We start from the raw sequence: 23,405 nt of genomic DNA on the forward strand, positions 1-23,405 counted from the left end.
CTTTCTATTAAAAATATGTAAATTAGTTCATGTACAATAGATTAAAAAGTAAATTGATAAATTGTAATCTTATTTAAATTTTTGTTAAGATTTTTATTTATTTTTATAGTTAAAATTAGTCTCTACATATTAAAATGTGGTACACATTTCGCGTTATTTGTTACTGTTTAATTATTCTGTTAGACACAAAAGTTTATGATATTTTAATAGTTAGGATTCATTTGCTCCTTGATTTAACAAATAGTGATTAATTTGATTTGATAAAATGCACAGGGTCTCATTGTAATTTTACCTCGAATAGCTTGCGAAAAACACGTGTTACTTGCACCATATGCACAAAGCATGAGTCACCAAGCAAATAACAAGAACTGAACTGTGAAAAAGAAAATTCCGTTTCGAAAATTTGAAACAATGGAGACGACAAATTTCAAGAGAATCAAACATGGTTTTTTCCCAGAAATCGTCAACCGTGAAATGAGAATTTCTTCCCCACAAACTTTTTCTCGCCATTTCTCTTCTTCACAGGTTCCATACTTTTATTCTTTGCTCTTTCTTTTAGTCCCCCACTGTGATCACACCATCAAATGAAATTATAAACAATAAGTCATCTATCTAATGTTCAATTCTTGTTCTTAGAAAAGCTGGGTATTTAAGATTCAGTTAATTTCTATTCTGTTTTTGATATGATTTTAATTTTTAATTATTTTTTCCGTGTGTTTTTTTGGTACAGGTTATAGTAGAAAAAATCGATCTTTATGGGAAACTAAATGGCCATGAAGGATGTGTAAACACTGTGGAATTCAACTTTAATGGTGATATCTTGGTTTCAGGTTCTGATGATAAGCATGTTATGTTATGGAATTGGGCAACTAAAACCAAAACACTTTGTTATGCTTCTGGTCACTTAGACAATATATTTCAAGCTAGAATTATGCCTTTAACTGATGATAAGAGGATAATCACTTCTTCTGCTGATGGTCAGGTAAATGAATGTTCTATGCTTTTTGTTTATCCTTTGCTTTGATGCTTGTCTATGTTAGTCGGATTTGGATACGAGTGTCCTAGGGACAAAGCCAGAAAAGTGCTTTAGGAGCGGTCAGAGATGAATCATAAATTATTGGGGCCAAAGTGCAATTTTACCATCATATTAATATATAATTTCATAAAAATTTAAGGGCTAATGGGAGATCAACCATTTGGGGGGGGGGGGAGGGGGCAAGGCCACCGCCTACCCCCCTTTGTCTTTGTCCCTGAGTGTCGGGAATGTGTTTGATATTGGTATTGTTAGAGCTTTGTGCTGATGGTCCGAATGTATTCTTCTCTTTGGATTCCATTGAGTGGTGTGCCTTCAAGGTTTTGTTGGAACCATGATAGTTAAAGAGCTTAGTGATTGGGAGACTTGAACCCGTGTTGTTTAGGATATAGTGGTCATGTGTGCTAGGATGGCCCCACTTGAGGGTGCATGGCTCATGGCACTTAAAGAGGATAATATCTTCTAATTATTAGCACGATGCTCTAATTTTTTTGAAGTTTTTTGCGTATTTGGAGGGACTTTAAGCATCATATCCCTACTTTGATCCTTGATGATAAGAGAATAGTCACTTCTACTGCTGATGGCCAGGTCGTGGTGTTTATGCTTTTTGCTTATCCTTGCTTTGATCCTTAATGCTAGTCTATGTTAGTCGGATTTAGATGTGAGTGCCAGGTATGCATTTGATGTTGTTATTGTTAGAGCTTCTTACTGATAGTCCAAATGTATTGGTATCTTTGGGATGCCCTTGGGCCTTGAGTAGGGCACCTTCAAGGTCTTATCTCTGGTGTCAAACGAAACCATGATCGTTAAAAAGCTTTGCGTATTGGGAGACTTGAACTCGTGTCCTCTAGGATATAGAGGCCATGTATGCTTGGATGGCGCCACTTGAGGGTGTGCTGCTCATGGCCCCTAAAGAGGATAAACTAATATCGTCTCGTTATTAGCATGATGCTCTAATTTTTTTAATTTCTTAGTGTATTTGGAGGGACTTTAAGTCTCATATCCCCATAACCATTACACAAAAGTGCATCTAACACGAGTGTTGAACATGTGTACTTCAAAATAAAAATGAAGAGTCGGAGCAATATAGAAGCTACTAATAGGTTATTTTTGCTCATTCAAAGAAACTTCTTGAAACATAACTAAAGAATCTACTAATGAGACTGATAATTTCTTACTTCTGACCTTCTAAATGGTTTTCTTTTTATATCAGGTGAGGCTTGGAGAGATTTTGGACAATGGTCAAGTTAAGACAGGAAGGTTGGGAAAGCACCAAGGTCGTGTACACAGCCTTGCTGTCGAGCCAGGAAGTCCGCACATATTTTTTAGTTGTGGTGAAGACGGCTTAGTTCAACATGTTAGTTAATTTAATGGAAAGTGCAACTTTATTTTAGCTTCGATCAATTTTTGGTTTTGTCATTATTCTTTACTCTTTTGTGTGTTACAGTATGATCTGCGATGTGGTTCAGCTTTGAAGCTATTCCATTGCTTCTCATTCAAAGAAACTAACAGTCCGCCTTTAAACATAAGGTTAAACGCCATTATAATTGATCCAAGGAATCCAAATTACTTTGCTATTGGAGGTTCCGATGAATATGCACGCGTCTATGATATCAGAAGATATCAGTCGGATGGATCTAATGTTTCGGATGAACATGTGAACTTATTTTGCCCTCGCCATCTGTTTCACTCTAACCATGTTCATATTACAGGATTAGCTTATTCTAAAGCAAGTGAACTACTTGTTTCTTATAATGATGAGCTGATTTATTTATTCCAAGAGAACATGGGGCTCGGACCTTCTCCGTTATCTCTTGAGTCTGAAACTCAGTTGAGAAATGAGGAACCGCAAGTTTATGCGGGTCATAGAAACTCACGAACCGTCAAAGGAGTGAGTTTTTTTGGTCCCAAAGATGAATATGTGATGAGTGGTTCTGATTGTGGGCATATATTTATTTGGAGGAAGAAGGGTGCTAAGCTTGTTCGAGTAATGGTAGGTGATCGGCGTATAGTAAATCATCTTGAGCCTCATCCGTGCATGCCATTTTTAGCTACATGTGGATTTGATAAAGATGTAAAGCTTTGGGCTCCTATGGCTGGTGATGCTCCTGCACTTCCTGAAAACTTGAAGAAGGTATCATCTCGTATCCAGTAGTGTTAATAAGATGATGGATAAACTACACTAGTAGTCATCCAACTATTCAATTTCGTCTTTTTTGGTCACTATTTGGCTAACGTAAAAATGGGAACACCTAAAAATCCAAGATAGTTTGGTGACCAAAAAAAACAAAATTGAATAGTTGAGTGACCATTTTGTAACTTTTCATAGTTGGGTGATGAAAAAAAAAATTTACTAATAGTTGGGTGACTACTAGTGTAGTTTACCCTAAGATGATTTATGAATGTGTATTTACTTGTATTCTCTACGAACAGATTACGGAATCTAATAGACAGAATAGAGAGGACCAGTCCCCGGCAACACTTGCCCCTGATGTTATAATGCATGTTGTCCGCCTACAGAGGCGGCAGATGTTTGAATATGTTGAAAGAAGGTATAGTAGACCTGATCTTGAAAGTGATGAAGAAGATGGGGATGAAGATTATATTTCAGGGCTCACAAATGACATCACATTTTCGGAAGAGTATCCTGGTGAGAACTTAGGAGATTGCAAGATCAGCTAATGTCTTGTAAGTTTGAAAGTATGGAAATTTCAAGTTCTTCCGGTTTTATTTATCATAAAAAGTTCTGATAATATCAAAACTCTTGGATGATCTCTTGTAGGGGAGCTAACAGCGGTGAATGATTTTTCTCTCCCAGAACGGAGTCAGCTCGGGAAACTAGTGTTTGCATACAGAATGAATGCTTACGGGTATTCCAAATATTATTTCTTCCATCTTGATAGTGCCACGATCTACAAACAATTCTCCATTGTCAGATGAGAATTTTCAGTCATACAAGGCTTCACAAAAGTTGAAACAGAGCGCATTGATTGGATTCGCGACATTGTCATACAAGGATCATCTTTCTATCAAGATTTATTCATGAAGTCTTGGTGTGTGGCAGATCATCTCGGTTGTTGGTTGGCATGGAGCACGAAGAAAAGCAAAAGTAAGTTCCCCAACGTTGAAACAAGCGAATGTTTCAGTGTTTCTTAGATATACCATGTTAAAATATCCCGTTACTTCGTTAGTTATATTATATATCACTATGTTATTCAGACTCGGGTGAGTGTGTTGCACATATATCTAAGGGTTTACATTCATTTTTTTTTCAGTCCGGTCCATATTCTCAGTTGTGCGGCATTTGCCGTAGTTGTAGAGACAATAAATGTCAGTACGACACTCACAATCAAGTTCGAGTAACTTTGTAAACAATATGCTTTCTGTATATTTGAATATGGCTATCATTACACCATTTTCTAATTGAATTTTCTTCCACAAATCATCATTCCCCTCCTTTAACTGTTTGTTTCCCTAGAAAATTCGAAATGCTTCTTGAATTCCACCGAAAACCGAGTTCACGGTTTAAACATCAGCTTTTAGAACTCTCATCATCACTGTTTTTATTTCCTCCCTCCACACTATGATACTTATAACACTTTGCACAAAACAGGAAATAAAAGAAGTTCAACATCTGCATCATTGCAAACATCAAATACACATTCCCGAGTCTCCCGTTGTTTATATCATCTGGCAGCCACGTCGTGACCCTTCGAACCAAATCAATCACGGTGGTGCTTAGATAGTAGGCGAATCCAACGACAACTGAAATCATTGCTGCTGCGGTGCTTTTCAACGGCTTCGGAAATTCTTGGTAATACAACGTGACTTGTCCTGGATAATGAAATGCTTCACCGAGTCCAACCAAGATTAGTTGGGGCACTAACCATAGTACAAACATAGGGACAACGGACCCTGGATGGTCCAAAACACTATGGGTTTGAGCCAGTTTTAGCCTTCTTGATTCCACCAAGGAAGCAACAGCCATACCTGTCATGTTAAATAAGTGACCGAGTCCAATACGGTGAAGGGGCATCGGCGATCTTAAGGTCATCTTCTGCCATAGCGGAAAAAGGAACCGATCAATCAATGTGAGGTTGATAGCTGTTGAGGTTAATATGAACACTATCATTGACCCTGCTGGGACTTTCATATCTGGCCCGAGACGGCGATCGAGGGTTAGAGTTTGGAGGATTGTTAAGGTGCTTATAACCGGCAGTGTCGTGCACATTAATACGCCACTCGACAGTAACGGGAAAATTCGCAACAGGTTTTTAAAATCCTCAACTTGTTGTACGGAGCATAGTCTCCATGAATTTACCTTGCTGTCCTCCTCGGTTTCCATTGCAGCAGCATGGTTTAGAAACCTGCACTTGCTTGATTGGTTAATGCCATTAATATCGTAAAAAAGACTAAATTGTAAAAATATGAGTAAATATGTTGACAGATCGAGTCAATGTATGGTATTTACACCATAAGTCGACCAAACACGAATTATGAATCTTAATTGTAAAAGACTAAAATAGTTATTTTAGTCAGCTCATGTATTTTTCGAATGATATTTTTTATTTAATATTTACATATAAGCAACTTAAATAATATTGTCCAAAATGGGTTTCGAATATTGGTGAAAAAGTTTGATATGTATCTTAAACACGTTTATTTTTTTTGTCCAAATTAAAATTTCAGACATAATATTTTTGTCTCAATCTTCGACAAACATTCGAGCGAATAGCTTTGCCCTTTAGAGAGTTTTATTTACATTATAATATTATATATATATATTTAATTTAATATAATATAAAATACATAACATATGAAAAAAAACATATTAATTTTCAAAAAAGAAAAGTAAACTAACATAATAAAAAAATTGAAAAATAGCCTAGGCTCGAGCCTTGCGTATTAGTGTCTAAACCCACCCCATATTTTAGACGAGTTTTTGTCCAAACTCATTTTCTGAGCATATTATTTTTGTCCAATATCAAGTTGATCTTTCAGACTTTGAATAACTTGATTTTCTTTTTGAGACAATTTATAAACTACCCATAAAACTCTCCAAAACCCTTAAAGTGGAGGATATTATGTGTTTCACCAAACTTTTCAGAACTCAGCCAGTGGTCGAACTGGTCAAGCCACCGATTCGCCGGCCTATCGTAAATCATTAAAAAATTAATAATAATAATAAAATATTAAAAATTTGGTTCAACTGATAAGTATCAATTCCTGGGTCAATTGGTTCAATGCCTCTACTAGATTGATACCTCGGCTGGTTCCTAGTCCAATCGGTCTGACAAGTGATCTTGTTTAAACAACCTTAGTTTAAACACATTCTAACATATGACTTCCAAGTTGCTATAACAACAACCGTACCAATTGAATTAGCATTTAATCAAATAATAAATAATATGATCCTTAAACAAATCTAATCACGAGAATATCAAATTTTGAAATAAATAGATCAAATACCTGAAGCTTCTAGAAGGCAATGAAACTGGTTTCTCCCTAGGACCATCTTCTTTATGGTAATAATCTTCAGCTCTAGATGAAAGAGACACTTTTCTCTTAACAATTGTGGCAACAACAACATGTGCAAGGCTCAAGAATGGGCTTCCCTGAGGCTTTATGTGTCGATAATAACGTTTCCCCGATAAAAAAACGACTAACCCGATAACATTCACCGCAACACACAACCAGTACCCGAACACCCAACTCACATTTTCCTCAATGTACACAATCACCGTCGCACCTAACACCATCGATGCGTACAAAGTGACGGCGAACCAATTGAAGAACACCCTTTGATCCTTCGAATTGTCGAATTGGTTGGCTCCGATGGCTGCGATGGTGAAACGTGTGCCCGCCACACCTACCGCGGCTAATGCTATGCCTGAGTAAAGTATACAGAATTGAACTTTTGATGGTGTCGGGCACGATGCTGATCCGTGTTGACATGGTTGAGCCCTTAAGGGATCAAGCATAGCCGTTAAAGCTATTAGGATAATACCCTGCAAATGCGGGGGTAAATCAATTCTCGTATCCATAAATAAATATATGCTGGTCTAGTTAATTACCCTTAATTTATCATAATTCGTCATATATAAATTATTGAATATTAATTTTCAGCTAAGTGATTTAACAGCAAAATTTAATAGTATTCACTTAATTAGATTAATTTATCGATTTTTGTCACTATGGTTACACAGGTAGGGCTATGCAAAAATTCAGTCAACAGCTTGTTCATGGGCCAGGATTAAACAAGGTTCTTATGTCTAGCCCAACCTGAATAAAATTTAAATAATAAAAATATTTTTAAATTTAAATTTAATTATAAAATATATGAAAAATTAATATAAAAACATATTTTAATATCGTTTAAAAAATGAAATGGGTTTTTTTGCGGGCCATGCCGAAAACAGTCCTAGGCTTAAATTTTTCTGAGCCAGGCCGTGACTTGGCCCATCTTATGGACAAGTCTGATCATGATTAGCAAATAATAAATTTATATGAAAACCAAATACTTAGGGTAGTTCTGAAAGAAATTTCTCAGTCATCACTTTTTTAGCATAGTAGAGGACTAAATTATGTCAAATTAAAGAAATGAAATTAAATTTCAAATTTCAACATAATAGAGGGACTAAAACAAGAATTACATTTACTTTTTTTTTTTTAATATTTGAAGGATTTGTATTTTATAAAATTTTATTTCAAAATTTTAAATACTTAGAGGATTTATATTCATATATGAATATGTATCGAATACTGATATTAAACACAAGTACTTTCAATAAAAATGAAGAATCGGAATGATTGTGCTCACACAACTTATTCCGAAAAAAATTGTTTAATTTAAAAAAAAAATTATTAACTATTTAAGTATATTCTTAAAATTTTAACGAGCGTTAAAAAAATCGAATCGAATAAACCAAATAATTAAGAAATATATTTGGATAGGCATCAAACATTTCATTCTTAATGGCAACATTGATAAAGCCCTAATATGCCAACAGTAAAGAACAATACTAAAGTTAGTCAAACATTAGCTAACTCCTTTTTCATCCAATATTCCAGGATAGAAGAAATTTTTAAATACTCAAATGCTTTTTTTTTTTGGGTTTCGGGTTTTGAGCACGAATATATTAATCATATTTGTATGCTATATCTGAATATATATTAAAATATAAATATTAAACACGACATTCTTAAACTATGGTCCGTGTTAAAAATATTTTAATTGAGTATCCAAATTAGTTTGGGCTTTAAAACATTAGATCAAATTGTAAATACATGTGTAAATATTATATGGGCCGCTTGGATTCAACAAATTAAAGAAAAGAAATAATACTTCTAAATTTTATTAAGCATTGTCTTTTTCAGAAATGTCAGATTCAAGTTGTCCATGTGCATATATGTTTACAATTTGATCCACATGTTTTAAATATGTTTGAATTAATGATTAGGTCGATAGTGATTCATACATTGCTGATACTTTAAAGGTTCAATTAAAACATTTTGAAGTTTCGGACTTGTTGAGGGGAACCAACTGCTTTTGGAGAAGTCTTTGAAGTGTCGTTCGTCTGGGACCAATGGACCCCTTAACGAGTTGGTATTATCACCGGGTTAAGTTGGAATTTTGTCTCCCAACTTTGTCAAGAGCGCAAGTACTGGAGGCAAGGTTCATAGAGCATGAGCGCCTTGTTGAATTGAGCTGAGCGCTTGGTAGGGTTTGAACTCATGCTCCGTATATGGCATCTAAGAGCCTAATCCAACAAGGTGCTTCCACTTTGTGAACCTCATTTTCAGCACTTGGGCACTTAACGAAGTTAGGAGATAAAACCCTGGCTCAACCTAGAGACGATATCGAGCCGTTGAGATTGCGTTAACCAAATGGACGACACTTTGTCAAGAGTTCGAGTGTCGGAGATAGGGTTTATAGAGCAAGAACACCTTGTTGGATTAGGCCCTTAGATGCTATATAAGGAGCAAGGGTTCAAATCCTACCAAGTGCGTGATCCAACAAGGTGCTCCCACCTTGTGAATCCTGCCTCCTTTGACACTTGGGCTCTTAACAAAGTCAAGAGACAAAACCTCAGCTTTACCCAGGGACAATACCAACCCGTTGAGGACTCCTTTGGCTCCAGACGAACGACACTTTAAATACTTCTCTAGAAAGAGTCAACCTCCCTTCAACATAATCAATTTAGAATCTAGGTTCATAATTTGAGGTCGTTTCATAATGAAAATAAAAGTAAATGGTTACCAGGATCGAGATAAGAGATGAGATCCAGATGACAGAAAAGCAACCGAGGAAAGAATCGGCAAGGATTGCAGCAACCATAGGAAGTAAACTTGTAGAAGCAGCTACAATGTTGAATGTTTGGGTTGCATCAATGCTTCTCACATGGAATTTTTCAATCATGTACACAATCAAGTTGTTTGCCCATCCTGATACTGCTATGCTTGATCCTATTAGTGCCCCTGTTTTTTTTTTTTTTCATTTGCTTGTTAGTCCGAAAATTTATGACACATTTCTTTCGGTGCCGAATTAGGGTAAGTATCCAATACGAGTATATGTCTAAAAACGATCGAAACCCATGTTTGAGAGTATCTGACAATAACAAGTTTCAAATATGAGTATTTTAGAGAAAATGAAGGGTTTGGGTAAAATAAGCATGATTCGAAGAATTCATGACACACTTCTTACTTTAGCCAAACTCGAGTTCGTGATACAAGTGTACATGTCTAATGATAATCAAAACTCGTGTTTGTATATGTGTCAAAAACAAATATCAAGCATTGGTATTTTAGAGAAAATGAAGAGTTTGAGTAAAGTAAGCATAGTTCGTATAATTCATGACACACTTCTTACTTTAGCCAAACTCGAGTAAATGTGTGATATGAGTATACATATGTCTAAAAACAATCAAAAACCCATATTTGCATGCATGTCAAAAACAAATATCAAGCATGCGTATTTTAAAGAAAATGAAGAGTTTGAACATAATTCGGAGAATTCATGACACATCTCTTACTTTAGCTGAACTCAAATAAATGTGTTATACAAGTATACATGTCTAAAAACTAACCAAAAACCCATGTTGGCATGCATATCAAAAACAAATATCGAGCACGGGTGTTTTAGAGAAAATGAAAAGTTTAAGTAAAGTAAGCATAGTTCGGAGAATTCATGACGCTTTTTGCATTAGCCAAACTCGAGTAAGTGTTTAATATGTATGTCTAAAAACAATTAAAACCTATGATTGAATACGTGTCAAAAACAAGTTTTAAACATGGGTATTTTAGAGTAAAAAAAGAGTTCGAATAAGGTAAGTATAATTTTGAGAATTCATTATACACTTCTTACATTAGCGGAACTCGAGCAAGTATCTAATACCTACTTAAAAATAATCAAAAACACATATTTTATTGCACATAGAAAACACATTTTTGAAAAATAAAAAAATAAAGAGTTCAGCAACGTAACCAAAATTTTAAAAAAAAAGTGAGGAAAAGGGAGGGAGAAAGAGAGAAAGACCAGCAATGAAGGGGAAAGTAGCCCAGCCACCACGTTTACGAGCGGAATCCGGCAACATTTGACCTTCTCCGTCACTGGAAACTTCTTCACCACCACCATCCATAGTCACTCCGATGAAACAAGATATTTAGCTAATACTTTTGAGTTTTAATTAATGATCTACACAATGGAAGCCATTTTTATAGAATGGCCAATAAAGCTTTGCTGTTACATATTCTCTCCACCAGTTGTCTCAAGCTTCACTCATTGTCATCCAAAAAGATGAACAAAAAAAAGTGCAAGATATAGAGCATCAAAAATCAAAAGAATTATGATGACTCACACACACACACACACACATATATATATATATACTCTCTTTTATTTTTGAAAACTCATACATAGATATTATCCATAGTGATGATGATATCAAAAGAGATGCCATTACAACTTATAGAATAAGATGCATTGGACTGTAAAATGGTTTTTCTTTATTCTCTTTGAATTTTTTCACAAATTAAAAACGTTTTAATAATGTTTAATTCAAAAATTCAGTCAATAAATATATTATAAAATGAAATAAGTAAATAAACAAATGACAATTTCCTTTGGATTAAGGGATTTAATTAATTTTATGTTATTTTTTTGAAAAGAGAATAAAAAAACATTAAGCAGACATGCTTTATTAGTAAGCTTTGCAATCAGACAGTAGTGCACATTTTGTATGTATGAAAACACTGTTTATGTTGCACATCCCTGTTGGATTTCATTCGCCCTTTAATTTGAAAGGATTTAAATAAAAATATTATATCTGAAAAATAAATCTAGAGAAAAATTAGAACGTTTAAAATATAAATTAAACTTAGACTTCAATATTCAAAACCCAAGTCCGTCTCAATTTTTAAGTTTATAATATTAAAAAGGTTAAGTTCTTTCTCAAAAAAAATGTTGAATATGTCTAGATTTAATAAAAATGTATATATAACGACTGACTTAAATGAGTTTGAGTTAACTATTTATAAATATTAATAAATTTAAGCAAATTTGAAGTTCATATTTTGAGTTAAGCTAAACTTAAGATTTATATATAATATTAATATCATACATAAACCCGATCTAAACCTCTTTTATGATCACTTTTACCTCACATGTTCGTAGTCTCATTGTTGTTAAGTAAATAATATTTATAATTTCTTTTAACCAAATCAATATATAAATTATTTAGTTTATCATTTAAAAATAATATTTTGAGACTTATAAATAGCTAGTTTGATTTTATCCTTTTATTCGGATTTCTAGAATGAGAGTATTTTTGAAGTGTTTGAATAAGTGAAACTTTAAGGATGACAATAGGACAAGATGGGTCAAATTTTTGCATGTCTCAACCCGATGTACGACACATATGGCCTGACCCCGACTTTAAAAAAAAAAACCCAAAAATAAAATAATTTTTATTATTTCCTATTATTTTTGTCCTATATTTTATTTATGCAACACGAAGAAATTATGGAAATAAAAAAATAAGGAAAAAGGCTTTCATGGGATAACAACACAAAGGTGAGCTGCACAAATAATGGAAATGAGAATCCAATATTAATATATTATATAAAAGGTGAATTTTGTAATTAACCAAGGCAGGGTGGGTTTTTCTCTAAATCTGAACTTAACCCGGTTTAATAACTATTAAAAAATACCATTTTTGACCTACCTAAACTCAATTTCGAAATAAAAAAAAATCTGTTCCTATCAGCTCTGATTAAGTCGGAATTCGTTATATTAAATGAAATTATAATAAATAAAAGAATTTGTACATAATTTAACTCGATTTAACTCGACGATTACATATAAATCATTAATAAAGGAAGTTATTATCACTTAAGCTAATTGATAGTACCTCGATTCTACGGAAAGCCCATACCTACGGACTGAATAACGAAAAGATCCAAAACCAATTTGCAGGAACACTATTTGTTGCCACATGTACCATTTACTTAGATCATGGAATTTGATGAAATCTGATATGGTGGTCACTCATGAATTGGTTGATTTTTCATAGTAAAAAAATGTTGGCCTCAAATTTTGGCACTACATGTGACCATGTCTCCCAAAATACTACTGTTTATAATGCTGAAATAGAAATAATGAAGATCAAAGACTTGTGCCACCCAAAAAGATGAAAAGAGAGAAATTAGGACAATACCAAAATTACATAATTATCCATTTCCTTTTTCCATTGAAAAGAATATTAATGAAAATTTGACCATAGGTGTTAATGGATTAGGCTCGGTCAGGTTTAAATTAAGCTTGGATTGAGCTATTGTATGATATTAGAATAATTTCTACTTGATTAAATTTTGGGATAAAAAAAAAACTTAAATACTTGTACGAAACAGAAAAATAAACTCAAATATCAAAATAAACATTCAAGCATAATATAAGAACAAAATAGTATCAATTGTATCGAGATGAATAGTAAGAGTGGATGAACTGATTGATGTCGGTCGTTGCCTAGAAGGATCTGGTGAACGGTGATCGGAATAGTGTCTGGCATAGTAAACGCAGCATAGACTCAAAGGTGAAGGCATAATATCTGATATATGTGTATATATATGCTTAATATTTTATGCCTCTAAAGCTTATTTAACATATTATTCTTCCCCTTTTATGACAAAATTTATACACAAAATGTTTCTAATTGAATGTATAGCCTTGGATTTTAATATTATAATTAGATTTTAATTAAAAATAGGTAATTATCAAATTTTTATCTAATGTACAATTTAATACATAAATTTTAAGTTGTTATAATTATATATATAACTTGAATTACAGTTTATATGTACATATTATTTTCTTATTAATTTAATATAATTGTATAATATTAATATTTATACACAAAATATTATCAATTATTGATGAAATGAAATTAAATTAAATAAAAATTTTACGGATAAAGTGTATTTAATCAAAGTTTATATACAATTTTAATATTTATTTTTTATAAATATCGGAAAATGTATATTTATGGCAATTTATCAATCTTCATGCTTTACAAACGTTATGGTTTTTTTATAAAGAAAAAATCATTGTTTAGATTTTTAAATTTGTTTGATAATGATAGTATATATTTAATTAATACAAAATTTACAATAAAATTGTTGAAATTTTTAATTGCTTTTATTATTTTCTAAAATCATATTTGATATAATTTTATCTAAAATAATATAGATTAAAATTTTAATACAAATAATTTTAAAACCAAAGTTTAATTTTATATTAATTGTTTAAAATTAATATTATTAATAATAATAACAACTTAAAGAACAATAATAATAATAATATTATTATTATTATTAAAATAAACAAACCAATATTCTCCCAAAAATTAATAACCTAAAGAACTGAGTTTTTTTTTTCTTCTTCAATCTTTTTCTCATCTGATCCAAGAAGAAACTCACCTTTAATTTTCATGGAGTTCTTTTTGGTTCTTTTAAACCTTGGAAATTTGGATTTCTTCTTTACAACCGAATCTGGATTTCCCTTTACATTGACCTCGTTCACCAATTTTCCACAACTAGAACAAGAACTACGCTCCGATCGATCGCACATTCATCACCATATATAAAATCAAATATTAAATTCATAGAAAAGAATGAAAAAAAATATTGAAATTTTAGAAGATTTATTATGAAAATCAAGAATTTAAGAGAGTGCTCACAAGAAGTTAGCTTCAATGGCTGCTTTGGAATAGTGGAGACAGTGAGAACAGTAAACGTAAGCGATTGTCATCTTCATCGTCATCGCCGTTTAAATAATAGTGAAAAAAAAAACAAAAAAAAAACAAAAGAAATTGGAAATTTGCTATCGGTTATTGACTTGAAGAGGGGGTTTTTTTAATTAAATAGTGGAATAAGTGATGGCTTAAAGTCGGTTTATTCAGCATTAGTGTGCTTTACGTGGGTGAAAAGAATTCACTATTTGACCCCAAAAAAAAAAAAAAATAATAATAATAATATTTTTAATAAATATTTTATTTTTACAATCAGAAAATTAATATACTAAAATTTCTCGATTGCCCAAAATTTCTATTTACTAAATGTTGTGGGTTTTTCTAGAAATTATATTTTAAAAATATTTATAAATTAAAATAGTTAACAAATTATTCTAAAAATATTTACTAAATATAATGGATTTTTCTTTTGAGTAAACAAGTTATTTGTAGTGGATAATTTTTTTCTCAAAAAATAGGTGAATTTTAAAATTAGTTTTTATAAATTAATTACAATAATAACCTTAATTTCAGTGCTTTTGAAAAAAATTGACTGATAGGTATCGAATTAACGTGACACCAAGCTTTTTATTATTATTAATATAAAATAGATATAATATTAATTTATTATTTATAATATTTAAAAATATTTTTCTTCTTGAGTGAATAAAATTGCACACTTTTTAGAATTAGTGAGCAAAAATAGGAGTGAACATCGAGTGAGAAAGTTTGAGTTAATTGAGTTGATTAGTATTATTTTATCATTCTAACTTTATTTGAAATGTTTTTGAATCAAGTAAAGTGAAATTAAATTATAATCAAGTCAAATTGAATCGAGTGAAATTGTTATAGTTAAATTAAACATGCCAAATTCAAATCTTGTTACAATATAACTAATTTCATATTAAATGACATAAATTTGAAACCAAATATATTTGAGAACTTTTTCAAAGCAAAATAGTAGAAAAAATACTTTAGTATAATAAAGTTAAATAGTTAGTTTACTTATTTAGGTCTATAAAATTATTTTTAAAATTTTTAAAATTTTAAATTTTTCATATTTTGTTTAGAATTTTTAATTTTTGTTGAGATAAAAGTCAATTTACTCACTTTTAAAATTAACGAGGAACAAAAGGATATTTACATTTAATCTATTGTTTTAATTATCCAAGTTATTCAAATTCTAAAATTTAATTAGACTTAAACTTGAAACTCGAATTATTTATTCAAATTAACTCAAAAAATCAAATAATTTAAATAACTCAACCAATTAACTTAAAATTTAAAATTGTTAAAGGAAAATCGAGTTTTGCTACAACTAAATAGAAAACATACATCTTTTCGAGGAAAATCACTATAACTAGCGGGTGGAAAAACATCTTTTCAATGAAGAAATATATGTACATTCAGTTCCTTTTAAGACGAATAATTTTGAATATATATATATATATATATCTACATTATATGAGGAAAAAAAAGTAAAGAGACAACTACATCTATTTTATTAACATTTAACTCAGAATATATTGGGTTTTTAATGTTAATATATTGATTTTTAATCAATTTCTAATTGATTTTTAAAAATAATTTTTATTTAAGTTAATCATAAAGGAGTTTGATTATATATTGCACTAACCTAGTATAGATGGTGAATTATGAAATACATATGAAATAGAGAAGACAATAAAGAAAGTTAAGGGAGGTTAAATTATATATCCTATTTAAATTATGAGTCAAGTTTGAATTTTAATATAAAAATTCAAACTCAACTTAAACCATTTTTATTTTTTCCTTTTATTTCATGTATTATATAATTTATCCGTAAAAATTTAAATATAGTAAAATTATAATGAAAATATTAAAAATTATTAAGTTGTTTATACTTAAAATTTTAATTAAAAAAAGCATATAATGCTAGTAAAAGATATATGTATATATAAGTAATAAATATTAGTTATAATATTTATATTTTAAAATTAAAAAATATGAATGAATTTAAATAAATTCAAGCAAAATTTAATACCCATATTTCAAACCCGGCCGCCAGCTAGAAAATCATGTATGACATAAACATTGATAAAATGCATAAGCCCAACCCAACCTCAACCCAAACACCTCTAGCTTAAATATTTCTTTTCCAATTTCCCCCACTTTTCACAACATTTTGAAAAAGATAATAAAGAGAAAAAAAAAAAAAAAAAAAAAAAAAGGAAACACGTAAAATGAAAAGTTAATACCTATAACATATAAATTTTTTTCCTTACTACTAAACATTTTGATAATTGAATTTTTTTTCATTAAAATTAAATTTCAAAATGTAATATCGTTGCTTAAAACAATTTTTCCCCCTCAATGAAGCAATGCTACAATTTTTAGCCTAAACTTCAACCCCGCCCCACCCCCCACCCTCTTTTCTTTTTTTTCTCTTTCTTATATGCCTATTCATTCATTCACTAGTTCCCCATGTAAGGACGTAAAATATCTTCGCCTAGTGGCAAGAATGTTAGTAATGCGGTGTTCCGATGTAATGTAAAAACAAAAACAAAAAATATTACAGTTGCCAAAAGGGTACGTACTTTCTTCAATCTCCTGAAGAAGAAGAAATTGTCTTCCCTTTTCTGTCCGACGAGGCTGTGGGACCAGTGTCCACACTTTCTTCAGTTTTCGGCTTCTGCATCTGCAGGAGTTGGAGCTGATTTTGTAGCACCTACTCAATTTTGAGAACAAAGAAAAATGTTGAAAAACAAATAAAGCAATTTGGAAATGTGTGAGATCATTTGACAATTTCTCATGCCATGCAGCAAATTGCAGAATTATACGTCTATGGGAAAAGTACTATAGAAGTCCCTATACTAGGAGTCAGGTTAAATTTTGCCCTATACTCAAAAAATGGGTAAATTAGTCCCTATACATTAGATCAGTGAACAAACTGATCATTTATGTTAAAATTTCATTCATTTCTACAATTAAAAATTATCACACCTGACGAAATAATCAAACAGTTACACATGGCGTGGACATGTACCTTATGCTGATTTACAGAGATCAGTTTTTAACCGTAAAAATAGATGGAATTGTTAAAAGAAGGATCAGCTTGCTCTTTGATTTATCGTACAAGAACTAATTTGCCCGAAATTTAGTAAAGGGGGCAAAGTGCAATATAAGGGCCTCCTGGTACTTTTACCATGTATGTATTGTATGCATGCATGCATACATGATGCATGTACATATGTATGGAAGCTCTAAATGCTAATGCTATTAGGAGGCTGTCCTAAAAAAGGTCATGACTATGACATTGGTAATCTCATGCCATGCAGCAGATCCCACAATTTTATGTATGTGTGTGGTGGGGAAGGGAGGGGTATATACCAGTTGTCGTTGTCTTGAGCAAGAAAAAGTACGTATATCCCACGGTAGGGGACAAGATATAGAAGACGGTTGTTCTTTTTAAAAAGAAAAAATTTGAAACGCATAATTAGATGGAGAATAGCAACCTTATGACACATAAATGATACCTCAATCTGTTGCTGAATGATCTTCTTCTGAGCTTCCAACTGAGAATCTGGAATGTGCAGATTACTACTCGATGCCTCTCCCATGTTTCCAGTAACACGAGGCAATTGGAAAGGAACAAAAGCACAATGTGGGAACCGTGGAAAGGACAAGTTGAATTGTCCACCAGGAATGACAAATTGTTCTCCGGTGGATGTGGTCTCCCCACTAGATTCGCCCTTCGTGGAGTCATCCGGTTGCCAATAAGCCTTGGGAAGTACAGCATATCCAGGAGACCTGCATTTAAAATGCACAAGATTGTAACACGTAAATGGCTGTACCAGTCAGGATTGGCAAAAATAATGCATTTGGAGCCAGATCAGATCATGTATAGGAACCGACATCAATAGCACAATTAGAAACCTTGATGATCTAGAAAAGCCTCTAAAGCAATGAACAGCTTATCAGCTTTTGAAGCTATCATTTCAATGCAAAATGAAATAATTGATAATTAGAGCAGTGCAATTGGCAGTTAAAATAATCGCAGGGAAAAACAGCCAGCAAAATGAGGAAACTGCAAATTTAATTGACATGAAGTATTATAAGCATAAAACTACTTACCAAACTAGAGTGTTTGCAGATGGATAGACATAGGATTTCTCATATATTGATGCTGCAGTGGCAGCAGCCTGAAGCCTGGCCTGATGCTGGGTCAAATTATCAGCAGCCATGTCACCATCAGAACCTTGTCGAGCCGAGCCTGTGCCAGACCCTGTTCCCACTTCAAACAATTAGATGATTTTTTTAAAACAGTAATGTCAATTTAATAAGTATAAAGTTATAGAAGTTAGAAGCAAAGCAATATCAAAGTAAAGCAATTATTTAATTTCCACATCCCAGTTCTTTGCAACCTGAATGAGCTTAACAGCTTCAAAGTGGTATAAGATAACTGGGATATGGAACAGGTTATCCATGGACAACATCTTTAGATGGGGTTGGAGTGAAAAAGCCTTCAAGTAATATACACGATACTAAGGCGCGCCCCTTGAAGCACGAGTAAAACCTGTGGTCATTTTACATTTCCGCACCTTATAAAGGCACAGGCCTTAACTAGCTCACATGCAGTTCGACAAGGCATCAAAAGATGCATGAACTTTATTATCTCAAAAACAAAATAAGTCTGCTAACAAGTGGCATACAACCATTCAAATTTATCAAGAAAATCAAAATCCTCAAGGGATGTTGTAGATTATGTTACAATGAGGTTACCTTGTCCTTGAGCATCTGACCAAGGTCCATGTTGCCCTCCAGATGAACTTGTTCCGTTTTCAGGTGGTACAACGAGAGCTCTACATGTAGGGCAGGTATGCTGTCTCTCCAGCCATGATCGAAGACAGTGCACATGAAAAAGATGTCCACATATCAACTTCTTTGCTGTGGTCATCTCTTCACGGCATATAATACATGTTGCATCATTTCTGTTCATCCAATCAGTAAGCAATTAAAAATGAGTCAAATTGAAATTAAAATATAGCTAAAAATATATAAAACTGAGTTCACAATCAAATATTTGACTCACGCAGCGAGCTCTTCAGGGGTTGCATCTGGGAATCTGTCATTCATATTTGAAGCGATCTTCCTATAACGCATGTAATCAGCAACACGAATTTTGAAATTCCTAAAGGTTTCATATAGCTCCCGTATTAAGTGCAGAGGTACACCATAGTTCCTGCATAAACAAATTAAAAATTAACAACCATATCATTGATTAATCTGTAGGATATATATACATACACACAAGCAAATTAAGATACCGAGGCTGGTGAAGAAAAAGTTCATTAAACTTATCATACTATATCCATTCTCTATTATAACTTATCTTATAAAGACCTAGCAGCACAGCCTTCCTTTATCAAGTTGGCAACAGAGCCAAACAAGACTAAGCCCTCATGACAACCAAATTATACTCCTTTTAGGAGTAGAAGCTGATTTCTGTGTCATTACAGCAAAATGTAATAGAAACCAAGTTTTAGTACCATGCCATTCACATTTCAGAAACTTCACAATGGAAAAGCAGAATAAATAACTTGTGATCATGCAGAAAGTAAAAATAAATAGTTTACTTACATGAAAATCGCAAGAAAGAAGCATAAATACATAGACAAGTGAAGCAAGTCCCGAATGAGCTCCAAGTAGAAGGTATAGACAGCCTTCTTCTCCCATTGTCCTTCCATAAGCATGTCACTCACATAGAAAACATATTTTATAAAAGTTGACACTATTGTCGTAGCCAGAATCATGTACCTAGACCCAAGGAATTCAACATTAGTCAGAGTGAAAATAGATAAACTGGAAAATACAGATCCACCACTCCCTTGTGCAGCTGATAAGGTATTTTTAGTAACTTTGAAAACTCACAAGTAGTAGTTAATACATGTTTTAACACAGACAAAGAACAATGATACATGTTATCATTAATCAAGAAACAAATAAAATGTGCCAAGTTAAAAAACTTACTCAAACGCAAAGAATAGGGAAACTGAAGCTTGCCGTGTTTCGATCAGAAACTTGATAGAACTTGACAAAAACAGACAATCTAGAAGAAGAAGGAAACCCAGAAAAGAAACAATCCGAATGTGAGACAACATAGGAACAGAAGGGGTCGTCTCAATGTACTCAACCCTTTTCTGTGCCAACCAATGCAAAGCCTTGATTAACAACAGAGCAGTAACCATAGCAAGAAACGTAACCGAGAAGTCCTGACGGAAAATAGTGATCGCAAAGAGGATCTCCATAACCTCTCTCCACGACTGCTCATTCAACCGTTCAACCTCAGCTTCACGAAGGGACCCGAGGAATATCTTTTTGGTTATTTGCCATAAGATGCACATAAATACAAGCCCCATGTTGAGAAGCAGCACCAAGCTGATCTTAGAGGTTGATAAATACACCATAGCAGGATAAAACTGGCCTCTACTGTTGAATGCATGGTAAATAACAGCTAGCATCGCGACTAAACTGAGACCAGCATAGGTTTGCAGCCTCATCATTTCACTCTACCTAATTACCACACTGCACTATTCAACCAGAAGAGGAAAATCAAAATCTAGAATCAAACCTTACTCTTTCCAACCTTTTAATATAAACCGAAATTATTAAAAACAAAAAAATGTAAACGTTCAAAAATTTCTCCTATTCTGTAATCCAAATCAATTAACCTTACCCTTTCAAACCATTTAATTCATTATGAAACAATAACATAAGCACTTAGATAAACTGTTTTTTTTTTCTTTTTAAATTTTGCGCATTCTGTAATCCAAATGCATAGAGCTTACTAATTCAAACATCTATTTCAACCAAAAAAAAAATTCAAATTTTCCCTGAAAATCAAAATCTAATATCAACCATAAAACACTAAATCCTCCTAATCAATTAACCTTACTCCTTCAAACCATCTAACTCGTTACGAAACAATAATATAAGCATTGAGATCAACTTAATTAAAAAAAAAAATCCAAATTCTGTATCCCAATGTATTGAACTTTACTAATTCAAGCATCTAATTCGAACAAAACAAAACCAAAAATTCAAATTTTCCCTGAAAATCAAAATCTAGAATCAAACATAAAACACTAAATCCTCTTAATCGATTAACCTTACTCCTTCGAACCATTTAACTCTTTACGAAACAATAATATAAGCATTGAGATCAACTTAATTTATAAAAAAAAATCTAAATTCTGTATCCAAATGTATTAATTCGAACAAAACAAAACAAAAAATTCAAATTTTCCCTGAAAATCAAAATCTAGAATCAAACATAAAACACTAAATCCTCCTAATCATTAACCTTACTCTTTTCAAACCATTTAATTCGTTGCGAAACAATAACATAAGCATTGAGATCAACTTAATTATAAAAAAAAATCTAAATTATGCATCCAAATGTATTGAACTTTACTAATTCGAACAAAATAAAACAAAAAAAAAATCAAATTTTCCTCCGACATTATTTTCTCCCGCCACCAAAGAATCAAATCAAAGAACTTCCAAATCGAAAATTTTCTATCAATTAATTGGAGAAATTTAAGCGAAAAGAAAATCAAAAAAAAAAAAAGAAGAAGAGATTAGAATTGACCTGAAAGAAACTTGTGCAAATATTATTTTTTTTCTGAGAGAACCGACAATGAGAGACCTTTTTTTGCCTTCGATCTTCTTCGCTTTTTGCGGGAGAAATTATAAGTTTTTTATAGCTAAATAAATTTAACAAATTTATCAGAGCAACAAATCGACAAAAAAAAACGATGGCTATTTATTCAATCTACGATTTTTTTTTTTTTGGAATTTAGAAAAATATTTAGGTCTAATTATGATGCTAGTCTCTGTATTCTTCTCATGTTTGAAATTTGGTCTTTCTAGCTTTAATCTCATCAATTTAGTCCTTTTGATTTTATAATTGAAGTCTATTTGGAATTCTAATAAATTAAACTAGATTATGGGATGAAAAATATATTTATTAAAAATCGATATAATTAACAATAAAAATAAGAGTTCGAATCCAATTATATGTGTATTTTTTATTTTTCTATATTAAATATAGAAAGTGTTAAAATACCTCGAAATAATACAATTTACTTTGTAAAGTAAGAGTATTTTCATTATTTTATTAACTCGTAATACCGACTCAATTAAATGTTTAATATATAGTATTGATTATATTTTTTTATTTATTAAAACTAGTTATGTATACAATATTACATGCGTGAAGAATCAAATAAGACAAAAGAATATTAGATTTATAAATGTAAGGTTACGATTCAGTCTTAAAAATTTTCAATATTGTTTCGAGAATTAGCTTAAGAGTTAGAGTTTTTGTTCGGGTATGACTTTCTCTACTTGACCAATTTTTTTTTATATATTTACAATTCTTTTCACATTTATTTCAAATAAACTTCTATTGTTAAAAAGTAATAATTAAATTCTCGGATTAAAATAGAGATTAAATTCTAAATATGTAAAGAGTATAGGGACTAGAAACAACATTAGACCAATATTTATCCCATGCTATTATTTATTCACGTAATTGCAGTCGACGAAACCAATCAGCATAGCCCACGTGGAATTTCCTGCTATTAATGTTAAAAAATAAAAGTTAAAAGCTGAATTTTATTTTATTTTATAAAAAATAATACTAATATTAGCAAAATTTTGTGAAAATTTAAACCATAAATACTCTACGACCTTCTTTTCTGTCAATGTTTGATTTTAGGCAAAATCAAGAGTAAAAGTAGAATGAAATTCTAGGACTCGTATTGCAGTTTGCCCTCTATTCAAAAAATAAATTAATTAATTATTGTATGATAAATAAAATAGAAAATTGATCATTTATATTAAAAAATCTATCCATTTTCCTATTAAACAGGTGGAATAATCAGATAATAACATATTGCGTGTCACGTGTACCTCATATTAACTTATAAAGATCATTTTTTAACGGTATAAATGGAAAATAATGATCAATTTGCTCTTTGATCTAAAGTACAGAAACTAATTTGCTCATTTTTTGGTAGAGAGAGCAAAATGCAATCTAACTCCTA

At 31.8% G+C, this 23,405-nt stretch overlaps 5 protein-coding genes across 10 annotated transcripts; 1 reads left to right on the plus strand and 4 right to left on the minus strand.

Annotated features, from left to right (window-relative positions):
* Window positions 1–335: 335 nt before the first annotated feature.
* LOC108470268 (uncharacterized) lies at window positions 336–4,475 on the plus strand. Of its 3 annotated transcripts, XR_001869294.2 has the most exons (7): window positions 336–525; window positions 731–982; window positions 2,247–2,390; window positions 2,481–3,167; window positions 3,467–3,683; window positions 3,816–4,142; window positions 4,309–4,475. XR_001869294.2 is itself a non-coding variant. In XM_017771564.2 (6 exons), exons 1-6 carry the CDS (start codon window positions 412–414, stop codon window positions 3,971–3,973), a joined length of 1,572 nt encoding a protein of 523 aa, XP_017627053.1. In that variant the 5' UTR covers window positions 336–411; the 3' UTR covers window positions 3,974–4,475. The 3 variants fall into 3 exon arrangements, 2 of the variants coding, with proteins under 2 accessions (XP_017627053.1, XP_017627054.1); XM_017771564.2 differs by having other exon boundaries at window positions 3,816–4,475; XM_017771565.2 differs by lacking the exon at window positions 4,309–4,475 and having other exon boundaries at window positions 3,467–3,721; window positions 3,816–3,953.
* Window positions 4,476–4,565: 90 nt separating this feature from the next.
* Window positions 4,566–5,378, minus strand: LOC128279362 (protein NRT1/ PTR FAMILY 2.6-like). Its single transcript, XM_053017931.1, has one exon. It carries the CDS (start codon window positions 5,376–5,378, stop codon window positions 4,566–4,568), a length of 813 nt encoding a protein of 270 aa, XP_052873891.1.
* Window positions 5,379–5,868: 490 nt separating this feature from the next.
* Window positions 5,869–10,944, minus strand: LOC108468581 (putative protein NRT1/ PTR FAMILY 2.2). Of its 2 annotated transcripts, XM_053018108.1 has the most exons (4): window positions 10,569–10,944; window positions 9,294–9,511; window positions 6,503–7,041; window positions 5,869–6,388 (listed from the first exon to the last, which is right to left on the minus strand). In XM_053018108.1, exons 1-4 carry the CDS (start codon window positions 10,669–10,671, stop codon window positions 6,367–6,369), a joined length of 882 nt encoding a protein of 293 aa, XP_052874068.1. In that variant the 5' UTR covers window positions 10,672–10,944; the 3' UTR covers window positions 5,869–6,366. The 2 variants fall into 2 exon arrangements, with proteins under 2 accessions (XP_052874068.1, XP_017624953.2); XM_017769464.2 differs by having other exon boundaries at window positions 5,869–7,041; window positions 10,569–10,936.
* A 1,983-nt stretch (window positions 10,945–12,927) lies between these two features.
* On the minus strand, window positions 12,928–14,490 carry LOC108468580 (uncharacterized). The gene is made up of 3 exons (XM_017769463.2): window positions 14,266–14,490; window positions 14,006–14,133; window positions 12,928–13,091 (listed from the first exon to the last, which is right to left on the minus strand). The coding sequence occupies exons 1-3, from the start codon at window positions 14,346–14,348 to the stop codon at window positions 12,958–12,960; spliced, it is 345 nt and encodes a 114-aa protein (XP_017624952.1). The 5' UTR covers window positions 14,349–14,490; the 3' UTR covers window positions 12,928–12,957.
* A 2,292-nt stretch (window positions 14,491–16,782) lies between these two features.
* On the minus strand, window positions 16,783–22,120 carry LOC108467800 (ERAD-associated E3 ubiquitin-protein ligase HRD1B-like). 3 transcript variants are annotated; one of them, XM_017768581.2, is made up of 8 exons: window positions 21,947–22,120; window positions 20,326–20,880; window positions 19,936–20,112; window positions 19,388–19,537; window positions 19,078–19,286; window positions 18,430–18,580; window positions 17,832–18,105; window positions 16,783–17,023 (listed from the first exon to the last, which is right to left on the minus strand). In XM_017768581.2, the coding sequence occupies exons 2-8, from the start codon at window positions 20,856–20,858 to the stop codon at window positions 16,898–16,900; spliced, it is 1,620 nt and encodes a 539-aa protein (XP_017624070.1). In that variant the 5' UTR covers window positions 20,859–20,880; window positions 21,947–22,120; the 3' UTR covers window positions 16,783–16,897. The 3 variants fall into 3 exon arrangements, with proteins under 3 accessions (XP_017624070.1, XP_052874127.1, XP_052874129.1); XM_053018167.1 differs by having other exon boundaries at window positions 20,326–20,885; XM_053018169.1 differs by lacking the exon at window positions 21,947–22,120 and having other exon boundaries at window positions 20,326–20,404; window positions 20,559–20,660.
* Between the last annotated feature and the right edge of the window lie 1,285 nt (window positions 22,121–23,405).

This window comes from Gossypium arboreum, chromosome 8 (assembly GCF_025698485.1).
Source record: "Gossypium arboreum isolate Shixiya-1 chromosome 8, ASM2569848v2, whole genome shotgun sequence".
Taxonomy (NCBI): domain Eukaryota; kingdom Viridiplantae; phylum Streptophyta; class Magnoliopsida; order Malvales; family Malvaceae; genus Gossypium; species Gossypium arboreum.